This window comes from Oryx dammah, unplaced genomic scaffold (assembly GCF_014754425.2).
Source record: "Oryx dammah isolate SB20612 unplaced genomic scaffold, SCBI_Odam_1.1 HiC_scaffold_21, whole genome shotgun sequence".
In the NCBI taxonomy this organism is placed as follows: domain Eukaryota; kingdom Metazoa; phylum Chordata; class Mammalia; order Artiodactyla; family Bovidae; genus Oryx; species Oryx dammah.
This window is the reverse complement of record NW_024070205.1, coordinates 49,676,917-49,698,039: the sequence shown is the minus strand read 5'-3', so window position 1 is coordinate 49,698,039 and position 21,123 is coordinate 49,676,917. Positions and strand designations below refer to the sequence as shown.

The window sequence follows — 21,123 nt, the reverse complement described above, 5'->3', positions numbered from 1 at the left end:
CCACAAGCTAAGACCAGTAACTAGTCAGAATGCAAACGTACTGTAAATGTAAAATACACATGAAAGTTCACAGACTCAGTATGAAAGAACGTAAAATATCTCAGTTAACTTTTAAAACAGATCACTTATTGAAATGATACATATAGGATTAAATAAAACAGGTTGAAATTAATCCTATTTCTTTTTTACTTTGGTAATGTGACTAAAAAACTTAAAATTGCTCGTGTACTAATGCCTTGTATTTCTATTGGACAGCACTACTGTAGACTCACAGCCTTAATTCTGACAACAAACTTTTACCACCTGGCATTTCCCAATCACAACGGTAACATAGACGTCAAAAGAAAAGAAGCATTTTGGCTTCTTTATCAGTTAAATTGAGATAATAATAGAAAAAACTTTAAAATAGTCAGTAGAATCATTTTGCCTGACACCAAAGAGATATTTTCAACAAGGCAAAAATAGTACCAGATGCAAAAACTATACTTAAGAAAATAAGATGAGGAGTAAAAAACCAAGGTTTTTCTAATAAAGTAGGTTTAAATGCTGATTATAAGGTTCATCTTTAAAGTAAAACGGACATTTCTTTCATTTCTAGCAACTGGGATCTCAGAAAAATAAAATATGTAATATTCTGTCTCTTGTGTTGTTTAAGCACCTACAACCTCAAACAAACCACTATTAACACTATAAAAGGGGAGATACTTATCATAACCTAATACTCTTTTCCAAAATCAGAAGAGAATAACACCACTCAAAAGCAAAATTTAAAGTGACATCAATTTCTCTAGGGCTGAATATTATGAAGAAACCAAATTTTAAGATAATATTTTTACCACAATTTTTAAAAGTATATTTTAAAAGTGAGAAATTGAACCATATAGTTCTGTAAGTGAACTATTTCTTCTTTTACTGTAACACATCTTTCAGCTTTGATTTTAACAATATTTAGACCTCCAGAGCCTGTGTATTTCTGAATCTACAAAATTATTTTTATAAGGAGAGAGGGGACAGCTCAGTAAAAGGATGGGGGGCAGGTCTGTTCATTCAGGTATTCAGAGGGTGCAAGAATAATAACTTCTAGAGAACTGTCAATGGCAAAATCGCATTTTAAAAAGAATTTTAAAAAATTAAGACCAAAGGGTCCCCAGGGCTCCACAACAGTTGAGAGGATACTTTCTATGCTGTCCTAACAAATTTATAATCGGAAAAAGATCACAGTTGGCCATCAATTCCTTCTCCATTTGATATTCACCAGCTGAGCAAACCCTCAGGCTTCTATTTGCTAAGTGATACATTCCTTAGAAACCTTTTCCTTGTGCATTTAAAATGCCAAGATCAATTACGCGGCCAGTAAAGTATGCAGAAAGGATGGTGCATATTTTAAAATAGGAAGTTGAATGCCTTCAGCTTCCTGCCTCGGTAGAAAGAGTGATGCTGGTAAAGCTCTTGAGTATAATCCTTAAACACTGAAATCACTCTCAGAGAATTGAGGCTTCTAACACTGCCTAAGAGGTTAAAAAGACTGCCAAATTTTCCATTAGGGTATCCTATTTTTAGAGTCTTTGGAATCTCTCTTTTAAATTGCATTCCACAGTAAGATGTGTTGGACTAAGTTTACAAAAGCAACAACATAAGCATTCTAAGACCTTAATGTTTCCAAGCTTAGGAAGAAATGCTAAGCTTTTCCATTTTTCTTTTTTAAATCTTAACTTTACACCTTTAACAACACGTAAATAAAAATAAAAACAAAGGTAAATATTGGCCCAGAGAGGAATGGAAGGGAGGCACTAGGTGCTTCTTGACAGCCTAAGTGGTGAGGCGAGGCGGGGAACAGGTATGAAGGAAAATACAAATCACCCGCAGAGGTGGAGAGACTGGGCAACAGAATGAAAAGGAACCGAAGCGCAGAGGCAGCCGCAGGCTCCGCGGGCAGCCGGGCGACGGAGGACCTCTGGCGCGAGTGCCCTAGGAAGGGAGAAATGGGCGCGCGGCGCAGGGAGAGGCCACGGCGGCGAGAGAAAAAGAGGAAAACGGGAGCGGAGAAGGGGCGGAGGTGAGGGAACGGGGCTCCACCGCACCCGGAGGGCAGAGGCGGCGCTGCCAGAGGAGGACAGCGCCGGGGAAGGAACGAGGAGGGTCCCAAAGGCTTTCACCTCGGCCGCCAGCCGGCCGGTCTCTTGCATCTCGCTCTTCCTCTCCTTACCTGGGAACAGGAGACGCAAGGAGGGCTACCGCCGGGCGCCGAATCTGTTTCCAGCCCCGCTCGCTGACATGGCGGCCGACGAGCTGTCACAGAGGTTGCTCAGGTCTCCCGCCGGTCGGGTGGAGGAGACACCTCTCGCCTTCCCGCCCCGCCTCCTGCTCACCCCTCCCGGCAGGCGGGAGGGCGGCCGGCGGCCAGCGGCCGCGGAGCATAGAGCGCGGACGGCTAGAGAGGAGGCACAGAGGGCAGACGACCATAGAGTCCGAGTTCAGACACCGCCTAGACGGGCCTTCTCTCTCCGTGGCCGTCCACTCTCAATCCTGCGGCGTCTGCGCCGGCAAGGAAACGGAAGTGACGGCAAAGGCAAGACGGAGAGGTCATTCGCAGGCACAGTGTGGAGTGTTTACTTCCGCCGGCCTAGTCCTGGAGTAGGGCTAAGTGGCACGTGGGGTGTGCCCTGTATGGAGTTCGTCGACAATGTAACGATCCTGGGCGACCCTGGGACAGGCGTTAGAGGGTGAGAATGTGGGTCCCAGGGGCGGGAATTCCCTCTCGGCTGACGCTTTCAGCCTTTACGCGCGCTGGGCGATTTTGCGTTTTGAATTCCGGAGTGGCGAGGTGGAAGGACGTCCCGGCAGAGAACTGTCGTGGCTTGTATGACTTCCATCCGCAACTGAAGCCCGATGTGGGATTTGGGAAATCGTCCTCGGGCCTGTACAAGTCCCGCTCCGAGACCAAGCGATACGTAACCAGTCCGAGAGTGGCTGAGACCGTGGTGCGCATGCTGCGGGGAAAACGAAAAGCTGGCCAGCTAATCCTGGAGTGCAATCCAGGTGAGTCCCTCGCGGACTGCATTTTCACGTCTGCGTACTGTCATGACTCCTTCGTTTAAGGAACTTTTATGGCCTGTGTTAATCCTGACTTCACATATTTCTGTATCAATTTGCACCTTACAAAATATTTTGATAAAACATGCTCTTAGATTTCACTGTCTTTCCAAAAGAACTTTTCATCTCGTTAGTACATTTTCCATAGACCGTAGAAGGATGCCGGGAACACAAGATTTATAGACTTACTGAAGAATAATGTTTTAAAGCACCATTTGCTATCATGAGCAATCAAGTTCTGTTTAGGTTTCGCAATATCTTTGCTATTAAAATATCCGGATAGTCCATAAGTAACTGGTAAGCTAGAGGCAACCTTTTTTGTTTGTTTTTTTCTTGAGAGGTAGTGGAACATTGTAATTAAGAGAGCAGGTTTTTCACTCTTTGACAGAATGCTTTCAGAGCCATGCAGCACCACGTACCAGTTGTGATGTTGGAGTAAAGTGACTGTCTAATACCCGATTTCCTTATATGTAAATAAGGAGTGTAATATCTACTTTGGGGATGTTGTGAGAATTAAAATTAGATCATACAGGTAAAACGTCTAATTTCTTTGATATTGAAAAGGATTTTGGTGTTTCTTTTGCAAATAAACTTTTCGTTCTTTTAATGTGTTAGGTCCTGGAGTACTCACCCGAGCATTGCTTGAAAGTGGTGCCAGAGTGATTGCCCTTGAAAGTGACAAACATTTTATTCCAGAATTGAAGGTATATTTTTGTTTTTTAAAACAATTTATTGTTCAGTCAGCTACATTCCAGTGTTTTAGGGAAGTAAAATTAAGCACACAGATTATTTTTAAACAATCATTCTTACAGGCTATTCCATGAATATCTCCTTAGCCTCAGTGGATGGAACAGAGTAAGTATCAATGATTGCTGAATGACTGAAAGATAGGATTCAAACTTTTTTTTTCTAATTCTAGCTCTGCTACACGTGGGTGACTTTGAACAAAATGTATAGTTGGTGTCTCTAGGCTTGTTTCCTCATCACTAGTGGACTATCCTGTGCCTCTTCTTTTTTAGAAGGGGCTTGGAAGGGAGCTTAGAATCTAGTTGCTAATATTAGGTTAATGGAACTATGCTAACCCCTGACTTAAGGACTCAGAGGCTGGAGAAGTTTGATGTATTCTTATAAAACTCCATGGAGTAAAGTATTATCCAAATGGATTTTTTAGTGAATTCAGCTTCATGTATGGCTGACAAGTTCAGTAAATGGTAAAGTGGAAGTTCCTGGCCTCATTGCCAGCCTCTTTTTCTTTATTTCTTTCCTTTCCTTCCTTCTTTTATAAATCATTTGATTCAACTCAGGAAAATAAAACATACAACACATTAGATGGTTGTTTTTCTACAACTGAAAAAAATCAAGATTATAATCAGGTTATTAAATTGATGTTTAATATGCTGAAATTCCAAAATCATGATGAGAAAAAGGACACTTAAAATTATTCAGAGATTCAAGATCTTGAATGTGACTTAGTAAACAAAGCCATCTGTAATTTCAACCTGGAAATTAAAAACAAGATAGCTTTTATTTTGGTATTTAGAGGGGTGCCTACTTTTGAAGATTAATCTACACATTCAGAGTTTTTCCAAGAGAATGCACTGGTCATAACAAGCACCCTCTTCCAACAACACAAGAGAAGTCTCTACACATGGATATCACCAGATGGTCAATGCTGAAATCAGATTGATTATATTCTTTGCAGCCAAAGATGGAGAAGCTCTATACAGTCAGCAAGAAGAAGACCAGGAGCTGACTGTGGCTCAGATCATGAACTCCTTATTGCAAAATTCAAACTTAAATTGAAGAAAGTAGGTGAAATCACTAGACCATGCAGGTATGAACTAAATCAAATCCCTTATGATTATACACTGGAAGTGACAGATTCAAGGGATTAGATCTGATAGACAGAGTGCCTGAAGAACTATGAACAGAGGCATGACATTGTACAGGAGGCAGTGATCAAGACCATCCCCAAGAAAAAGAAATGCAAAAAGGCAAAATGGCTATCCAAGGAGGCCTTACAAATAGTTGAGAAAAGAAGAGAAGCTAAAGGAAAAGGAGAAAAGGAAAGATATACCCATTTGAATCACTGAAGTAAACTGAACTACAGATGGCATTAACATGTCCTGTTTACAGTTTGTTATCCTGTAGCACAGTGGTTTTCTATAAGGTCAAAGTAAGTCTTAAAAAAATTGAATCAATGAAAAAAGGATAACTGGGTCTGGAGAATGCCTCACACACAGTATTTCTTGAGAGAATGTAAAACTACCCTTGAAAATGTTTCTGAAACTGTTAATAGAAGTGCAAAATTTAAACATCTTAACTCTCCATTCCCTCCTCCTTTTAGCAATAACTTGAGCCCAGCCTTTAACTCATTATAAAGTGCAGCTAAAAATGGAGAAGCTGTATACAGTCAGCAAAAACAAGACCAGGAGCTGACTGTGGCTCAGATCATGAACTCCTTATTGCCAAATTCAGACTTAATTGAAGAAAGTAGGGAAAAATCACTAGATCATTCAAATATGACCTAAATCAGATCACTTATGACAATACAGTGGAAGTGACAAATAGATCCAAGGAATTAAATCTGATAGAATGCCTGAAGACCTATGGATGGAGGTTCGTGACATTATACAGGAGGCAGTGATCAAGGTCATCCCCAAGAAAAAGAAATGCAAAAAGGCAAAATGGTGGTCTCAGGAGGCCTTACAAATAGCTGTGAAAAGAAGAGAAGCGAAGGTAAAGGAGAAAAGGAAAGTTATGTCCATTTGAATGCAGAGTTCCAAAGAATAGCAAGAAGAGATAAGAAAGCCTTCCTAAATGATCAATGCAAAGAAATAGAGGAAAACAATAGAATGGGAAAGACTAGAGATCTCTTCAAGAGAGTTAGGGATATCAAGGGAACATTTCATGCAAAGATGGGCACAATACAGGACAGAAATGGTATGGACCTAACAGAAGCAGAAAATATTAAGAAGAGGTGGCAAGAATACACAGAACTACAAAAAAGATCTTCATGACCCAGATAATCACATTGGTGTGATCACTCACTTAAAGCCAGACATCCTGGAATGCAAAGTCAAGTGGGCCTTAGGAAGCATCACTAAAAACAAAGCTAGTGGAGGTGATGGAATTCCAGTTGAGCTGTTTCAAATCCTAAAAGATGATGCTCTGAAAGTGCTACACTCAATATGCCAGCAAATTTGGAAAACTCAGCAGTGGCCACGGGACTGGAAAAGGTCAGTTTTCATTCCAATCCCAAAGGCATTGCCAAAGAATGCTCAAACTACCGCACAATTGCACTCATCTCACATGCTAGTAAAGTAATGCTCAAAATTCTCCAAGCCAGCCTTCAGCAGTATGTGAACTGTGAACTTCCAGATGTTCAAGCTAGATTTAGAAAAGGCAGAGAAACCAGAGTTCAAATTGCCAACATCCATTGGATCATCAAAAAAGCAAGTGGGTTCCAGAAAAACATCTATTGCTGCTTTATTGACTAAGCAAAAGCCTTTGACTATGTGGATCACAACAAATTGTGGAAAATTCTTAAAGAGATGGGAATTTCAGACCAACTGACCTGCCTCTTGGTAAATTGTATGTAGGTCAGGAAGCAACAGTTAGAACTGGACATGGAACAACAGACTGGTTCCAAATTGGGAAAGAAGTACATTAAGGCTGTATATTGTCAGCCTGCTTATTTAACTTCTGTGCATTGTCCATCATGAGAAACACTGGGCTGGATGCAGCACAAGGTGGAATCAAGTTTGCTGGGAGAAATATCAGTAACCTCAGATATGCAGATGACCACCCTTATGGCAGAGAGTGAAGAACTAAAGAGTCCCTTGATGAAAGTGAAAGAGGAGAGTGGAAAAAGTTGGCTTAAAACTCAACATTCAGAAAACTAAGATCATGGCATCTGGTCCCATCACTTCATGGCAAATAGATGGGGAAGCATTGACAGACTAACTTTTTGAGCTCCATAATCACTGCAGATGGTGATTACAGCCAAGAAATTAAAAGATGCTTGCTCCTTGGAAGAAAAGTTATGACCAACCTAGACAGCATATTAAAAAGTAAAGAATTACTTTGCCAACAAAGGTCCATCTAGTCAAAGCTATGATTTTTCCAGTAGTCATGTGTGGATTTCAGAGTTGGGATATAAAAAAACCTGAGTGCCAAGAATTGATGCTTTTGAACTATGTGTTGGAGAAGACTCTTAATTAAGAGTCCCTTGGAGTGCAAGGAGATCCAACTAGTCCATCCTAAAGGAAATCAGTCCTGAATATTCATTGGAAGGACTGATGCTGAAGCTGAAACTCCAATACTTTGGCCATCTGACTTGAAGAACTGACTCAGTAGAAAAGACCCTGATACTGGGAAAGATTGAAGGTGGGAGGAGAAGGGGAAGACAGTATGAGATGTTTGGATGGCGTCACTGACTCAATGGACATCAGTTTGAGTAAACTCTGTGAGTTGTTGATGGACAGGGAGGCCTGGTGTGCTGCAGTCCATGGGGTCGCAAAGAGTTAGTTGGACATGACTGAGTGAACTGAACTGAACTGAAAGTGAAGAGCCATTCAAAGTTTTGAGTGAATTCATATATATGTGCCAGAATAAAAGAGAAGTAATTAAATAGAACCTTTGCAACCCTAAATCAGGGCCTTAAGTGGTGCTCTTAGCAAGCAGTGCTTTTAGCCACCTAAAGGTACTAAAAACTAAAAGGATTTTCAAGGTTAATGCTTGACTCAGCATGTTTACCTAAATTTAAAATCCTTCTCTCTGCTAGTCCACTTCCCTGATAAAATTCCTCAGATTCCACATTAACAGTGTTTCAAATAGGAACAGTTTGTTTTCCTATTTGGATGTGCCAGAGATACACATGTTGCAAATTGTGTTCTATGTCACAACTTTTGTAAATCAACTAGTTGTTTTTTTTTAATAGATGGAGTTATATCTCATTTGAATTGTGAAGACTGTTGTTGCAGAAATAGCTGTGTGTGTTCAGTAGAAGAGACATCATCATTTGTGGTGGTGGTTCAGTTGCTCAGGTGTGTCCGCTCTTTGCGACCCCATGGACTGCAGCACGCCAGGCTCCTCTGTCCTTCACTATCTCCCAGAGTTTGATCAAACTGTTGTCCATTGAGTCAGTGACGTCATCCAACCATCTCGTCCTCTGTCTCCCCCTTCTCTTCCTGCCTTCAGTCTTTCCCAGCATCAGGGTCTTTTCCATTGAGTCGGCTCTTCACAACAGGTGGCCAAAGTATTGCAGCTTCAGCTTCAACATCAGTCCTTCCAATGAATATTCAGGGTTGATTTCGTTTAGGATTGACTGGTTTGATCTCCTTACTGTCCAAGGGACTCTCAAGAGTCTTCTCCAGTACCACAATTTGAAAGCATCTATTCTTCGGTGCTCAGCCTTCTTTATGGGCCAATTCTCATATCTGTACATGACTACAGCAAAAACGATAGCTTTGACTAGACGGATTTTGTCAGCAAAGTGATGTCTCTGCTTTTTAATATGTTATCTAGGTTGGTCATAGCTTTTCTTCTAAGGAGCAGTTTTCTTTTATTTTTATGGATTCAATCATAGTCCACAGTGATTTTGGAGCCCAAGAAAATAAAGTCTGCCACTGTTTCCATTGTTTCCCCATCTCTTTGCCATGAAATTATGGGACTGGATACACTCTCCTCTCTCACTTTCATCAAGAGGCTTTTCAGTTCCTCTTTACTGTCTGCCAGAAGCGTGGTGTCATCTGCATATCTGAGGTTATTAATATTTCTCCCAGCAGTCTTGATTCCAGCTTGCGCTTCATCCAGCCCAGTGTTTTGCATGATACACTCTGCATCGAAGTTAAATAAGCAGAGTGACAATATACAGCCTTGATGTACTCCTTTCCCAGTTTGGAAACAGTCTGTTGTTCCATGTCCGCTTCTAACTGTTGCTTCCTGACCTGCATACAGATTTCTCAAGAGGCAGGCCAGGTGGTCTGGTAGTCCATCTCTTTAAGAATTTTCCACATTTTGTTGTGATCCACACAGTCAAAGAGTTTAGTGTAGTCAATGAAGCAGAAGTAGATGTTTTTCTGGAATATCCTTGCTTTTTCTGTGATTCAACGAATCCTGGCAGTTTGATCTCTGGTTTCTCTGCCTTTTCTAAATCCAGCTTGAACGTCTGGAAATTCTCAGTTCACATACTGTTGAAGCCTCGATTGAAGGATTTTGAGCATTACCTTGCTAGCATGTGAGATGAGTGCAATTGTGCGGTAGTTTGAGCATTCTTTGGCATTGCCCTTCTTTGGGATTGGAATGAAAACTGACCTTTTCCAGTCCTGTGACCACTGCTGAGTTTTCCAAATTTGCTGGCATATTGAGTGCAGCACTTTTAACACCATCATCTTTGTAGGATTTGAAATAGCTCAGCTGGAATTCCATCACCTCCACTTGGTTTGTTCATAGTTATGGTTCCAAAGGCCCACTTTGTAAGGCTTTTGTGGTCAACTGTGTCTTATTTCAGTTCATTTATGTCCTCAGCCTGTACTTCAGCATCCAGGTCTACAACTTCCTACCTGCATCTCCACTTAAGTCACATAATAGGTGTCTCAAAATTATCATGACCAAAAATATATTGTTTCCACTCCCAGCTCTGTTCCTTTCCCTATCACTAGTTTTTTTTAGGGGTCCTCTTGAAAGTAATCATTAAATGCTAAATTTAGAAATAGAGTCATACTTATAGGTTGAATTCAAACAGTTAAGAAAGCTTACTTTTGTGGTTTTTTTTTAAACTCATAACTTTAAATTGCATGTTCACTGAAACCTTGTTAATACCTGTAGAATTTTCTGTGCACATCAAAACATTGCATTCTTCTGTTTGATTTTTAGTAACTTCGAATTAAGTTTGTAGAGTCTGTAGCTAATACTTCCTTTCACTAGTAAGTTCTCAAGCACTGCCAGGTGAAAAACATATGGGCAGTAAAAAGATTGAGATATATTTTATGTCTTCTAGCAGGCAAAGAGCTTTCCTTCTGTTGCTGGCTCTGACTTTAGGAAAAGTAAAGGAAAAATTAAGAGGAAGCTAGAGAGTGAAACACTAAAATTTCTGAACAAGTTCTCTCTGTCTCTCTCTAGTCCTTAGGAGACAGTGTGAATGGAAGACTAGAAGTGATATATTGTGACTTCTTTAAACTGGACCCTAGAAATCGTGGCACAGTGACACCGCCCATTATGACTTCAGATATGCTTTTTCAGTATTTGGGAATGAAAGCACATCCTTGGAAAAAAGGTGATTTTTGTCTTTCAGTAGAGACATATCATATAGTTTGTCAGTTTTCTTTAGCAGTATACCAGGCTTGTTGAGATTTGTGTAAATATTTACATAGTATAGTTTATGGGCAGTTGCTCTTAAATTGATTATGGCTTTTCTGTCACCTAGATTCAATCAGAGCAGTTTTGTAGGGGCTAAGTTCTAGATCATGGAATGATGCTAAAGGCTTAGTTTTCATTGAAGTAACTTTAATATAGTTTGTTAACTTAATTTGACTCAGTAAAGTATACTCATAAGAAAAAAATGTTAAGAATTTATTTAAATACTTTGCTTGTATTCTTAACAGGTTTCCCTTTAAAAGTAGTTGGGATCTTACCAGTTAAAACTGAGAGAAACACACTTTGGAAAATTTTACATGACCTGTATTCCTGTTCTTCTGTATATAAATATGGACGAGCAGAACTAAATTTGTTTGTTTCTGAAAAGGAATGCCGGGTAGGTTGTTACAAGTACCTGATTAAGTTTTTGTTTTGAAAGAGTTCTGCGATTTTTATCAGATTAGTCTTAATCTGCATGATTTTAATTTGGGCTCATGACATTTAAGAGTACCGAGGTTTTTAAATTTCTGTAGAGCACTCCTTAGGTTTTATTTTTTAAAAGGTTTTTTCTGTGATAAAATATACGTAACTAAAGTTTACCATTGTAACTATTTTTAAGTGTACAGTTGCATGGCAGTAAGTACATTCACGTTGTGTACAGCTATTACTAGCATCCATCTCTTCACAGAACTTTTTCATCATTCCATTCTAAAACTGTGTATCCACTAAACAACTAATTCCCCTTCCCCCATCTCCTGGACCCCTAGTAACCGTTGTTTTATTTTCTGCCGCTGTGAATTTGACTAGTCTGTGTTCCTCATGTAAATGGAATCGTACAGTATTCCACTTGGTGTCTGGCTTATTTCACTTATTCCACTTTTTAGGGTTCATCCAAATTGTAGCATGTGTCAGAATGTCATTCCTTGTTAAGGCTGAATAATAACTCCATTGTATATTTACACCACCCCACCATCTTTCGTTTATCTATTTTTATCAATGGATATAACGGACATGTAGCACTGTATAAGTTTAAGGTATATAGTATAATGTTTTGACTTATATACATAATGAAATGATTGTCATAATAAGTTTGGTAAGCATCCATCATCTCATACAGATAAAAATTAAAAAATACTTTTCCTTGTGAAGAGAACTCTTGGGATGTATGAATTTGTTTCTTGAAGTATAATTAATCTAAACACTATGTTAGTTCCTGATATATATAACATGGTGATTTAAAATGTCTATGTATTAGAAAATGATCACCATGGTAAGTCTAGTTAGCATCTGTCATCACATAGAGATGTATTATCACTGAGTATATTTCCCAGACTGTACCTTTCATCCCTCTGATAAATTTATTTTGTAACTGAGAGCATGTGCCTGCTAATTTCTTTTTCCTATTTCATGTATTCCCATACCCCCTCACCTCTGGCAAGCTTCCATTCTATCTGTAATTCTGTTTCTGTTTTGTGTTTGTTATTTGTTTTTTAGATTCCACATATGAATAAAATTATACAGTATTTGTCTTTCTTTGTCTGACTTATTTGATATAACTTAATACTCTGTAGATCCATCCTTTGTTGTAAAAAATGACAAGAGATCATTCTTTTTTAATGCTGAGTTATATTTTGTGTGTCTGTGTGTAATGTATATATATGTGTCTATATATATATATACATATTTTTAAAGAACATACCCATCTTTATCCATCTTCTTTACCCACTGAACTGTCAGTGGGCACTTAGATTATATTTTTTTCTTGGCTGTTCTGAATGATGCTGTAGTGAACATACAGTTGCAGAGTTTTTATTCTCTGAAATCTGAGGGCCTCTTAAAGTCCTTGAAAGTTATGTTTCTTTGCTGCTCCGAATGCTTCATGTTATTCATGTTTTAATCCAAGATAACTGGAAATGCTTATTTGTTTAAGAGCTACAGATTGGGATGGGGATTGTGGGGGACCAGGGTCCAGAGATGAAAAGATGATTTGCTCACCCAGATCCAAATAGTAAGTAAATGGTGACTGTCCCTGAAAAGAGAAGAACTTCCCAGATGGCTCAGTGGTAAAGAATCCACCTGCCAATGCAAGAGCCACAGGAGACGTGAATTCAATCCCTGGGTCAGGAACATCCCCTGGAGTAGGAAATGTCAACCCACTCAAGTGTTCTTGCCAGGATAATTCCATGTGCAGTGGAACCTGGTAGACTACATTCAGTCCATACTTAGCCCATCAGGCTCGTATATTTAATGTACATGATGATATATTTCAGTATGAAAGTTTAAGGAGACTTTTACTTGAAATGGTTAAGATTTTGCATTTAATTCTTATTTTCTTTCATTTCTAGACACTATTAAGATATTACTGTTACCATTTCTAGATACTATTAAGATCTGACAGTTGATTTTGGTGTATTTTCCTTTTACTAGAAACTCACGGCAAATCCCCAAACTCCAGGCTTGTATCAGTCATTAAGTGTGCTCGGTCAAACAGCTTGTGCGATCAAGGTCCTGTGTACAGTGAGTAAAATCCGTCTAAATTTCAACAAAGAGCTTCATTGTTTTTCAAAGAGGCTGCATTTCTGTAACCAGTAAATGAAGAAAAATTAAATTTCTTTCTTCCCAAGTATTTAAGATAATAGAGCACTGTGCTGATGTTTTGTGTCACAAATATGTATTTCATTGTAAAAGTTATTATTCTTTTACAGTGGAGATTTTACCTTTTTAAAAAATTTGATAGCTAATAGTCAATTACAAAAAAATTTTTCCCTTCTATCTAAACATTTTTCTTGTTTTTAATGGCTATTTAATACCTCAATGTAGAGCATTCTCCTTTTTAGTTTATTTCCTTAGGCAAGATCAGAGCTGTCTAATAGAAACATAATACAAGCCACATATGTAATTTTACATTTTTAAACAGTAACGTTATGAAAAGTCAAAAAAGGTTATTGTATAATTTACATTCTTCTTCTGTAATAAAATTCCAGTGTGTATTTTATACTTAAAATCAATTCATATTGGATGCATTTTATGTGTTCAGGAGCTACATATGACTTGTGGCTACCATTTTGTGTGTGTGTGTGTGTCTGCCATTTTTAATAGAGGCCTAAAGTATAAGAAAAAAATGATAAATACCATTTCTTTCCTAGCATAGTTTGCCCATTCTGTTTTTTATTATGGTAGATTATCCATCAAGTTATTGTTAGAAGGAATATGTCTGTGAATATTCTACAAACCCTTGTTCTTGCAAAGATATGTTTGCTTAATTTTAAAGTCGCGTACAGTGTTTCTCCATGTAGTCTCGTCATTGCTTTTGTCCACATTAAGATCTTCAGTACGTACTTGGTCGTTAGAATGTGATCTCATCTGATTTTAGCTTTTGTTCCAATTCTGGTTTTTCCCTCCAGAGCATCCCAGGTTCTTAGTTTGGATCTCTCTGTACCTTGTCTTGTTTCTATCATGCTCTCATCCTTTTTCTGTATTCCCGGAAATCTTTTTCGCCTTGACCTTCATGGCACTGACCCTGCTTTCTGCCCATACCATATAATGCAGTCTTGGTGCTGTCATTCTTGGTTTCCCTAAAATCCTCTCTTAACCCCACTGATCTCTTCTTATTCCGTCAGCTTTTCATCTCACCTCTTCTTTCCTCCTGACTTTTGTTTCGTTTCTTCATAGAGGCCCTCAGAGGACTTCAGCTTTCAGGATAGTTTTATTGTTTTTTGCAGTGTTTATTTTCAGAAGCCCTATGTTGACTTTTGCCATTTATTAACCTCCAGAAAGGACAAGTTATTCCAGACCCAGCATTTTAAACAGTTTTCCATTACATTATTATGTCTGCTACTGGAGGGTCTGTTGTTAAACCCAGTTCCCAAGGTCTTATAGGTTTTCCTCTCCTGTGGGTTTGGTAAATAGAAATGAGGTCTTCTCTATGCCCATTGCAGAGCCCTAAACTTCTGTAAATAGACCAGGTGTGGGAGCATGCTGTGCACTGCCCGCTGCTGCTGTTGTTGCTCTGCGTTCCTCCTCTCGGTGACATTTGTGAAACTGCTGATAATTTCACAGATGGGCAACAATTGCATTTTTCATTCTATACCAGCAGCAACTGCAATTAGTAATACTCATTTTTGACAATAGACTTTCACACCTTACACTTAATATTATGTCTTAGTCTTTTAAGTCTGTGTCAAATGCTGTTCTTTTGGAATTAAATGTATGTGTGTATGAAAGTGAAAATTGCTCAGTTGTGTCCAGCTCTTTGCAACCCCATGAAGCCCAACAGGCTTCTTTGTCCAAGGGATTCTCCAGGCAAGAATACTGGAGTGGGTTGCCATTTCCTTCTCCAGGGGATTTTCCTGACCCAGGGATGGAACCCAGGTCTCCTGCATTGCAGGCTGATTCTCTACCATCTGAGCCACCAGGGAAGCCAAATATGTCTTTAATGTATGTACACATATGAAATAAATTCTTGTGTGTATATATATATATATACACACACACACATACATACATACACACACACAATTTTTCAGTTGGGTCATCTTTTAAAATTGCTTCATATACAAAATTGTTTATACCAGAGTTAGATACAAACAAGTAATGATTCTTTTAAAAATTGACATAGTTTGTCTCCTTACATGTCCCAGCATTTTCATATCAGTGACTTTTCCACTAAAGTAGAACAGAAACATCCTCAGTATTGATCTGATAGCCCCTAAACTGATTGTGCCTATAATAGAGAAATGCATGCTAACTTAAGAATGTATTTACATAATTATATTAAGGGCAACCATGTTTATCTAAGCAAGTAATAGAGTATTAGTATTGGGATAGACCTTTGACCCTCCTTTTATCTAAAAAGAAGAAAAATGTATGATTTAACTGTCACATATTTTTCTTAAATTCAGTTAGACTTGGGTTTAATTTATTCTGCTGTATAGGCAAGACATTTTTTAAGGTGGTAATGATGTGTGGCACTTTGTCCAAAAAGAAATGAAAGAAATGTGTTTTAAAATTTATCTTCCCTCAAGGAGCCTTCCTCATCATTTGACACGTATACTGTAAAGGGACAGCTGGAAAGGCAAAGGCATAGGGTAAGAATGAATGAATACCTTTTCCTTTCTTCCTCTAAAAGTAACATACTTTGTTTTCTTTTGCATTACCTGGTATTCTGTATTTACTGAAATTTTAAATTTTAGAATATCTAGAACTTTAAAAAATATATCTTACTGCTTTTAATATATATTCAAATTATTTTGGAAAAGAGTTGTATTTTTCAGCTATTTGTACAGTGAATGCCAGCATAATAATAGGCTTAAACCCAGATTCTGTCTTCTCTTTTTAATTTTTGAAATAAAGACATGTCTCAAATTTGGAAAATGCGGTTATTTTAATAGTCATCTAATTTGATAAACTAAAAACAAGATTTTATTTTTTCCCTTTATAAGAAATCAAAGTGATGATGTTATAAAGTGATCCTCCATTTAGATTATATAGAGCTACTTATAACAATTTTTGGACTCAATTCAGAAGTTCCACTTTGGGATTAAATGCTAACGATGCACTAATCTCAGTGTATTAGCTCAGTCTGATGTTCCCAGTCGCTTCCTACTTTGTTTTTTTTTCTCACTCTTGCCACTAAAGGAAAAAAGGAAAAATTTCAATTTTTAAATAATCCTGATTTCAGAGTAACCAGCGATCATTGTAATTTTAGTGGTATTTCCCTGTCTGTAAACATAATTTATGTAGCCTCACAAAATAAGAGTGCATTTTGGCTCGGCACCGCTAGGTATTTATCCATATGACCTGAAAATGAGTAAGTCCCCTACATTTAATACACTTTCTCATTTTCTCATTGACAGTGTCAAAAGGTAAAATATTTTTTTGGCTAACATAATTGTTTAAACTTTTAGAGATGAAGATGAAATAACCAAATGTTACACTTCATGAGAAATTTTTATTCAGATATTTCACATGTGTCTTTGATGTTGGTGTGTTCATAATTGTTAAGAAGCACTTTTAGATTTACAGATTTTCTAAAGCACATGATCTTCATTATCCACATGGTTTGAGATTTCCACTTTTTTGAAGCCATGTTTTTGTGTTGTTCCTGGAAATTTTTTCTTAAGCTATTAAATACAAATAGCCATTTGTTGACATAGGGAAGTTTTTTTTTCTTCCTTATTTATCAAATGAACCAATATCTGTAACTCCAGATCTATATACAAGGTGCTTTTTAAAGTCACCTTCAAAAAACTTGTTAACAATGCTTTCAATTGTGTTATTCCCCTCCCTAGTTAATAATTGCTAAATATTTTAAAACTTTATTGCCTTGCTTTTTTTTTTCTTCAGCTACAGGAATTCAAAAGTAGACACCAAAGCTGAGTGAAATTTTATTTTTTGGCCACCATGTCTTCCACAAATAGTATTTTTGTTTACATACGTGTATGTATACATTTTTTTTTATAAAGAAAGGGATTGTTGTATAGTAGCTGAGTCATGTCTGACTCTTTCGAGACTCCATGCACTGTGGCCCACCAGGCTCCTCTGTCCATGGGATTTCCCAGGCAAGAATACTGGAGCGGGGTGCCATTTCCTTCTCTGGGCGACTTTCCAGACCAAGGGAGCAAACCCATGTCTCCTGCTTGACAGGTGGATTCCTTACTACTAAGCCACCTGGGCAGCCTAAATAAGAGATTATTAGCTAATATGTGAGATTTCCTAAGAACTCAAACATAAGGCTCCCTCTGCTCTGAGGAATTAATTTTAGTGGGGAGAAACAGCTTAACGTTACATCAAGTCATAATACAGTTTTTATTTTAATCTGTATGACACTATATACTAGAGTAGGTTGGCAAACCTTTTGTGTAAAAGAGAATAGTTTATGCTTTGCAGGCAACATACAGTCTATCACATATCCTTTGTGGGTTTGTTGTTATTGTTTGTTTTCTAAGAATCCTTTATATATGTAAAAACCGTTTGTAGTTCCATAGTATATAAAACAGGCAGGCCGTGGTTGCTAACCCTATATTTTTAAAAATCCAAATAAAAATTATAAGGCAATAATTTTTTTATGTTTAGTACTTGCTGTTATGCCTCAAATACAGAGGAGACTCAGTATATTTGAGTGTCACGTTTAGGATTTCATTTTCCCCTGCTTACAAGTTAAGCAGCTGTTACCCCTGTGTCCCTTGGAAAAATGTGAAATTGCTTGGCTGAGTGGTGTGCGTGCAGTGGGTTTGCCTTGCAGCTGAGGAACACAGAGCTGGGGGCATCCATCTCTTTTATAGCAAACATTTTGTCCTGTAGAGGGGCACTGTCTCATCCCCCAAGAGAATAGCCCAGGTTAAGAGCAACTGGGTCCTTGCTTTGGCATATCCAAAAAGAAGCTCTAGAGATACGCAGGGTCTATGATGATTCTGTCTTCCAAAAGGTAAATTGAATGCATCAGTGAACAGTGTCTTTCACGGGCAATATTTTATGACTAATACGTTTTATTTTCCTTTCTCTGCAGGAATCATCAGAACAAAACCTATGTTTTATTCAGTTGACTCCTCATAGAAATTTATTTACAGGAACCTTAACACCTTTTAACTATGATGTATTTTTTCACATGTTAAGGCAATGTTTTATGAAACGCAATGCCAAGCTAATAGACCATTTACCGTAAGTAAGAATTATACAAGCAAATATAAAAGTAGCAACTTAATGTGAGAATTGTGCTTTCATGTTAAGAGCTTTGGTTTTATATCTTTTATGGCTTCGTTAACAGTGAGGGACCATGTTTTCACTCATCTATTAATATTGCTTCAAAATACTTCCTTTTTGCTGGTACATATTTTGAGGAAAATATATTTTCCACACAATTTTCCAGTTAAGGAAATTAATTTTCCAATTAATTTTCTTAATTTTCCAATTAAGCTCTCCTGAGCTTAATTTTTTTCCCCCTTGTTTGAGAAAACAACTAGGGATGCTTAAAATTTGTTTTATCTTTGTCGAGATTAGTCTACATGAAGAACTGGCTCCTTGCCACGGGCATTAGTGGTGGCATACCCACCATCTGCATCTTGTCATTGCCTGTCCTTGGTGGTTCTGTTTCCTAACCAAAGTAGGCACAAATCATTATACCACCCTAGTCCTCCTACTGTGGGTCATACTCTGTATTTCTACCTAAAGCTTTGGAGATCCTGTGAACTGCAAGGATGTTTATACCCATGACCAGGATTCCATTCACAGTCAGAAAAGTATCAGAAATATTTTCCATCAAAACATTTTACTACAGTTGTTTACTTGTTATTGTCAGAGGCTCACTGGTGGTTTCTTGCTAGACCAATACAGAATAAGGCAGTGCTTATTTATTTATAATTTATAATGATAAATTATAAGTTTATTATCTGCTTCTAATTTATTCACAGTAATATTTACACAAAAATGGGAAAAATTATTTCCTCTTTGAAAACAGACAGTAGTTTCTGCTGTTTGTATACTTACTGAACTTCTACATAAACGTAAATGGGGTTAATTTTTTTGCAAAGAGAGTTAAAAGATGAAACAGGTGGGCAGAAGAATATTTTGAAGGACAAATGTTAAACTAGTGTTTTGCTTAAGAATTGATTAGAACATGTTAAAGCCTAAATCTGCTCTTTTCATTGCAGGCAAGCCATGAAACTTTAGGAATAGACATAGGTAAAGCTATTTATAATATGCAGGCTCTTAAACTTAATAGGATTAATTTACATATATTGTTAGACATTTAAAATTGGGTTTAGAAACCACCTCTATCAGCATTCACGCCAGTTTTGTTATGAAAAATATTTAAGCAGATTTACTTTGTGTTTATTTTGCAGTTCATTGAGTCCAATTGATGCAGTGCATATATTGAAGCAAATAAAAAAAAAAAAAGATGTGAGAGTAGTAGATATGTACCCTGAAGACTTTCAGCGCCTTTTTGAAACCATAGAATGTTCGAAAGATGATACTTGTAAGTGGCTATATGATGAATTCATGGAGGATACACTTGCATAGTGAAGTGGACTGCTGAGACATTAACTGGAGCTGCTTATTATTTTGAAAATTATGACACAAATGAAAAAGAACTGAGTTTGAAAAGCTCACATCCTTTCAGAAGATAACTGTTCTTGTTTTGCACAACTAGGCAGATCATTTCTTCTGCCACTGATAATGGTGTATTGGATAAAACAGTGGTTGCTATTTTATTCAAATGAATGAAATGAAAATGTCTGTTAATTGTGGATTTAATAAAATTGGATTTGTTTTGTTTTAAATTCCTATCTGTTGTAAGCGTACTAGTAGTTTTAGGGTATTACTAGGTGAAATTTAGTTTTAAAAATTCTTTTGGCCTTATATCGTATGCTGTATTTAAATTTTCCATTTTCGCTGTCGATTTTTATATCTTCCTGGGGGAGCAGAAGAGTGTACATAAACGTGGAAAGTAAACTGATTTAATTGGTTTGTTTTACTTTTCAGTTTATTGAAATGTATTATCAAGTACTGTACAGTTATTTAAATTTTAACATGGTTTAAACTTTTTTAGAAATTAAAATATTTTAAGTAATAGGATTTTGTGACTTTTTGTTTCTATCTCTTCAAACATAAAACTGACCCTGACTTATTCACTTTAAATTCTGTCTTGTATAGTTGATGTACTTCAATGAGTTATTCAGTCTGTTATTCAAAAGTTTCATGCATTTTTGTTCCGTCAAGAACATCTGAAGTTAAGACTTTTACGTAAACCTAAATGGAATTAAAAATATCTGTCTTCTTAGCTCTTTGAAGAAGCTTTTAGATTTTACCTGAGACATATCTAGTCTCCTCTGTTAGATTTCTTTGATGTTATATATAACCCTTCATAATACCTAAGACATACTATTAGTAACTCACTGTAAGGCACATTAGTAATAATACTTAGCAAAACCGTTTCTTCCTGACTTTCCTGCTATTGTCCTTGGTTTACATTTCAGTCCAGCTAGAAACTCTGAATCCTTTTTTCTCTTGTAATTCCTATCCTGCTATTACATAATCTGCCTGATCTTCATAATGTCTTTCAGTCTTCCTTCTCAGTCCTATCCCTTAAGTCTAAATTTCTCCTGAAACTTAACTACTTCTCTCTCATTTTCATCACATCTTGCTTATTACTGCTCTATTAATCTTTTTAAAAACATTTATTTCACCATAGATTCTTCTAAGGCCTTGGTTTCCTAATGAGTAATAGTGTCATTTATCAGGGTTATTATCAGGAGTGGTGGGGCTTCCCAGGTGGCATTAGTGGTAAAGAACCTACCTGCCAATGCAGGAGATGTAAGAGATGGCGGGTTCAGGCCCTGGGTCGGGAACATGCCTGGAGGAGGGCATGGCAGCCCACTTCAGTATTCTTGCCTGGAGAATCCTGTGGACAGAGGAGCCTGGCAGGCTACAATCCATGGGGTCACAGAGTAAGACACGATTGAAGTGACTTAGCAGCAGCAGGAGTGGTAGTGGTAAGTGTTGATATAATACAGAGTTTAAGAAAAGAAATTAACAATTATGTATTCACTAAAAGATAAAGTAATTAATGAAGCTTAATATGTGGGGATAGTTGCTCATGGTAACAGGTGCCCCAAGAATTTTGAATTAAAGTTAGCCTTGTTGCCCAGTAAAAACACAAGGAAGTCAATAGTA

General features: G+C 37.5%; 2 protein-coding genes across 2 annotated transcripts in view; one reads left to right on the top strand and one right to left on the bottom strand.

Annotated features, from left to right (window-relative positions):
* Positions 1-2,388, bottom strand: part of CNST (consortin, connexin sorting protein) — an 88,511-nt gene extending 86,123 nt beyond the window's left edge. Inside the window, exon 1 of the mRNA XM_040263617.1 lies at positions 2,207-2,388. The gene's annotated coding sequence lies outside the window, so the exon portion shown is untranslated. The remainder of the gene's footprint in view (positions 1-2,206) is intronic.
* A 157-nt stretch (positions 2,389-2,545) lies between these two features.
* Positions 2,546-20,216, top strand: TFB2M (transcription factor B2, mitochondrial). The gene is made up of 8 exons (XM_040263616.1): positions 2,546-3,039; positions 3,709-3,797; positions 10,219-10,372; positions 10,701-10,849; positions 12,880-12,969; positions 15,477-15,539; positions 17,960-18,111; positions 19,293-20,216. The coding sequence occupies exons 1-8, from the start codon at positions 2,730-2,732 to the stop codon at positions 19,468-19,470; spliced, it is 1,185 nt and encodes a 394-aa protein (XP_040119550.1). The 5' UTR covers positions 2,546-2,729; the 3' UTR covers positions 19,471-20,216.
* Positions 20,217-21,123: the final 907 nt, after the last annotated feature.

What these genes read in the sequence shown, in the direction of transcription:
- TFB2M (XM_040263616.1), top strand. Translation starts at nt 2,730, where the DNA reads ATGTGGGTCCCAGGGGCGGGAATTCCCTCTCGGCTGACGCTTTCAGCC. An exon ending in AATCCTGGAGTGCAATCCAG is followed by an intron (nt 3,040 to 3,708) that starts GTGAGTCCCTCG and finishes TTAATGTGTTAG; the next exon opens with GTCCTGGAGTACTCACCCGA. An exon ending in CGATCAAGGTCCTGTGTACA is followed by an intron (nt 12,970 to 15,476) that starts GTGAGTAAAATC and finishes TCTTCCCTCAAG; the next exon opens with GAGCCTTCCTCATCATTTGA.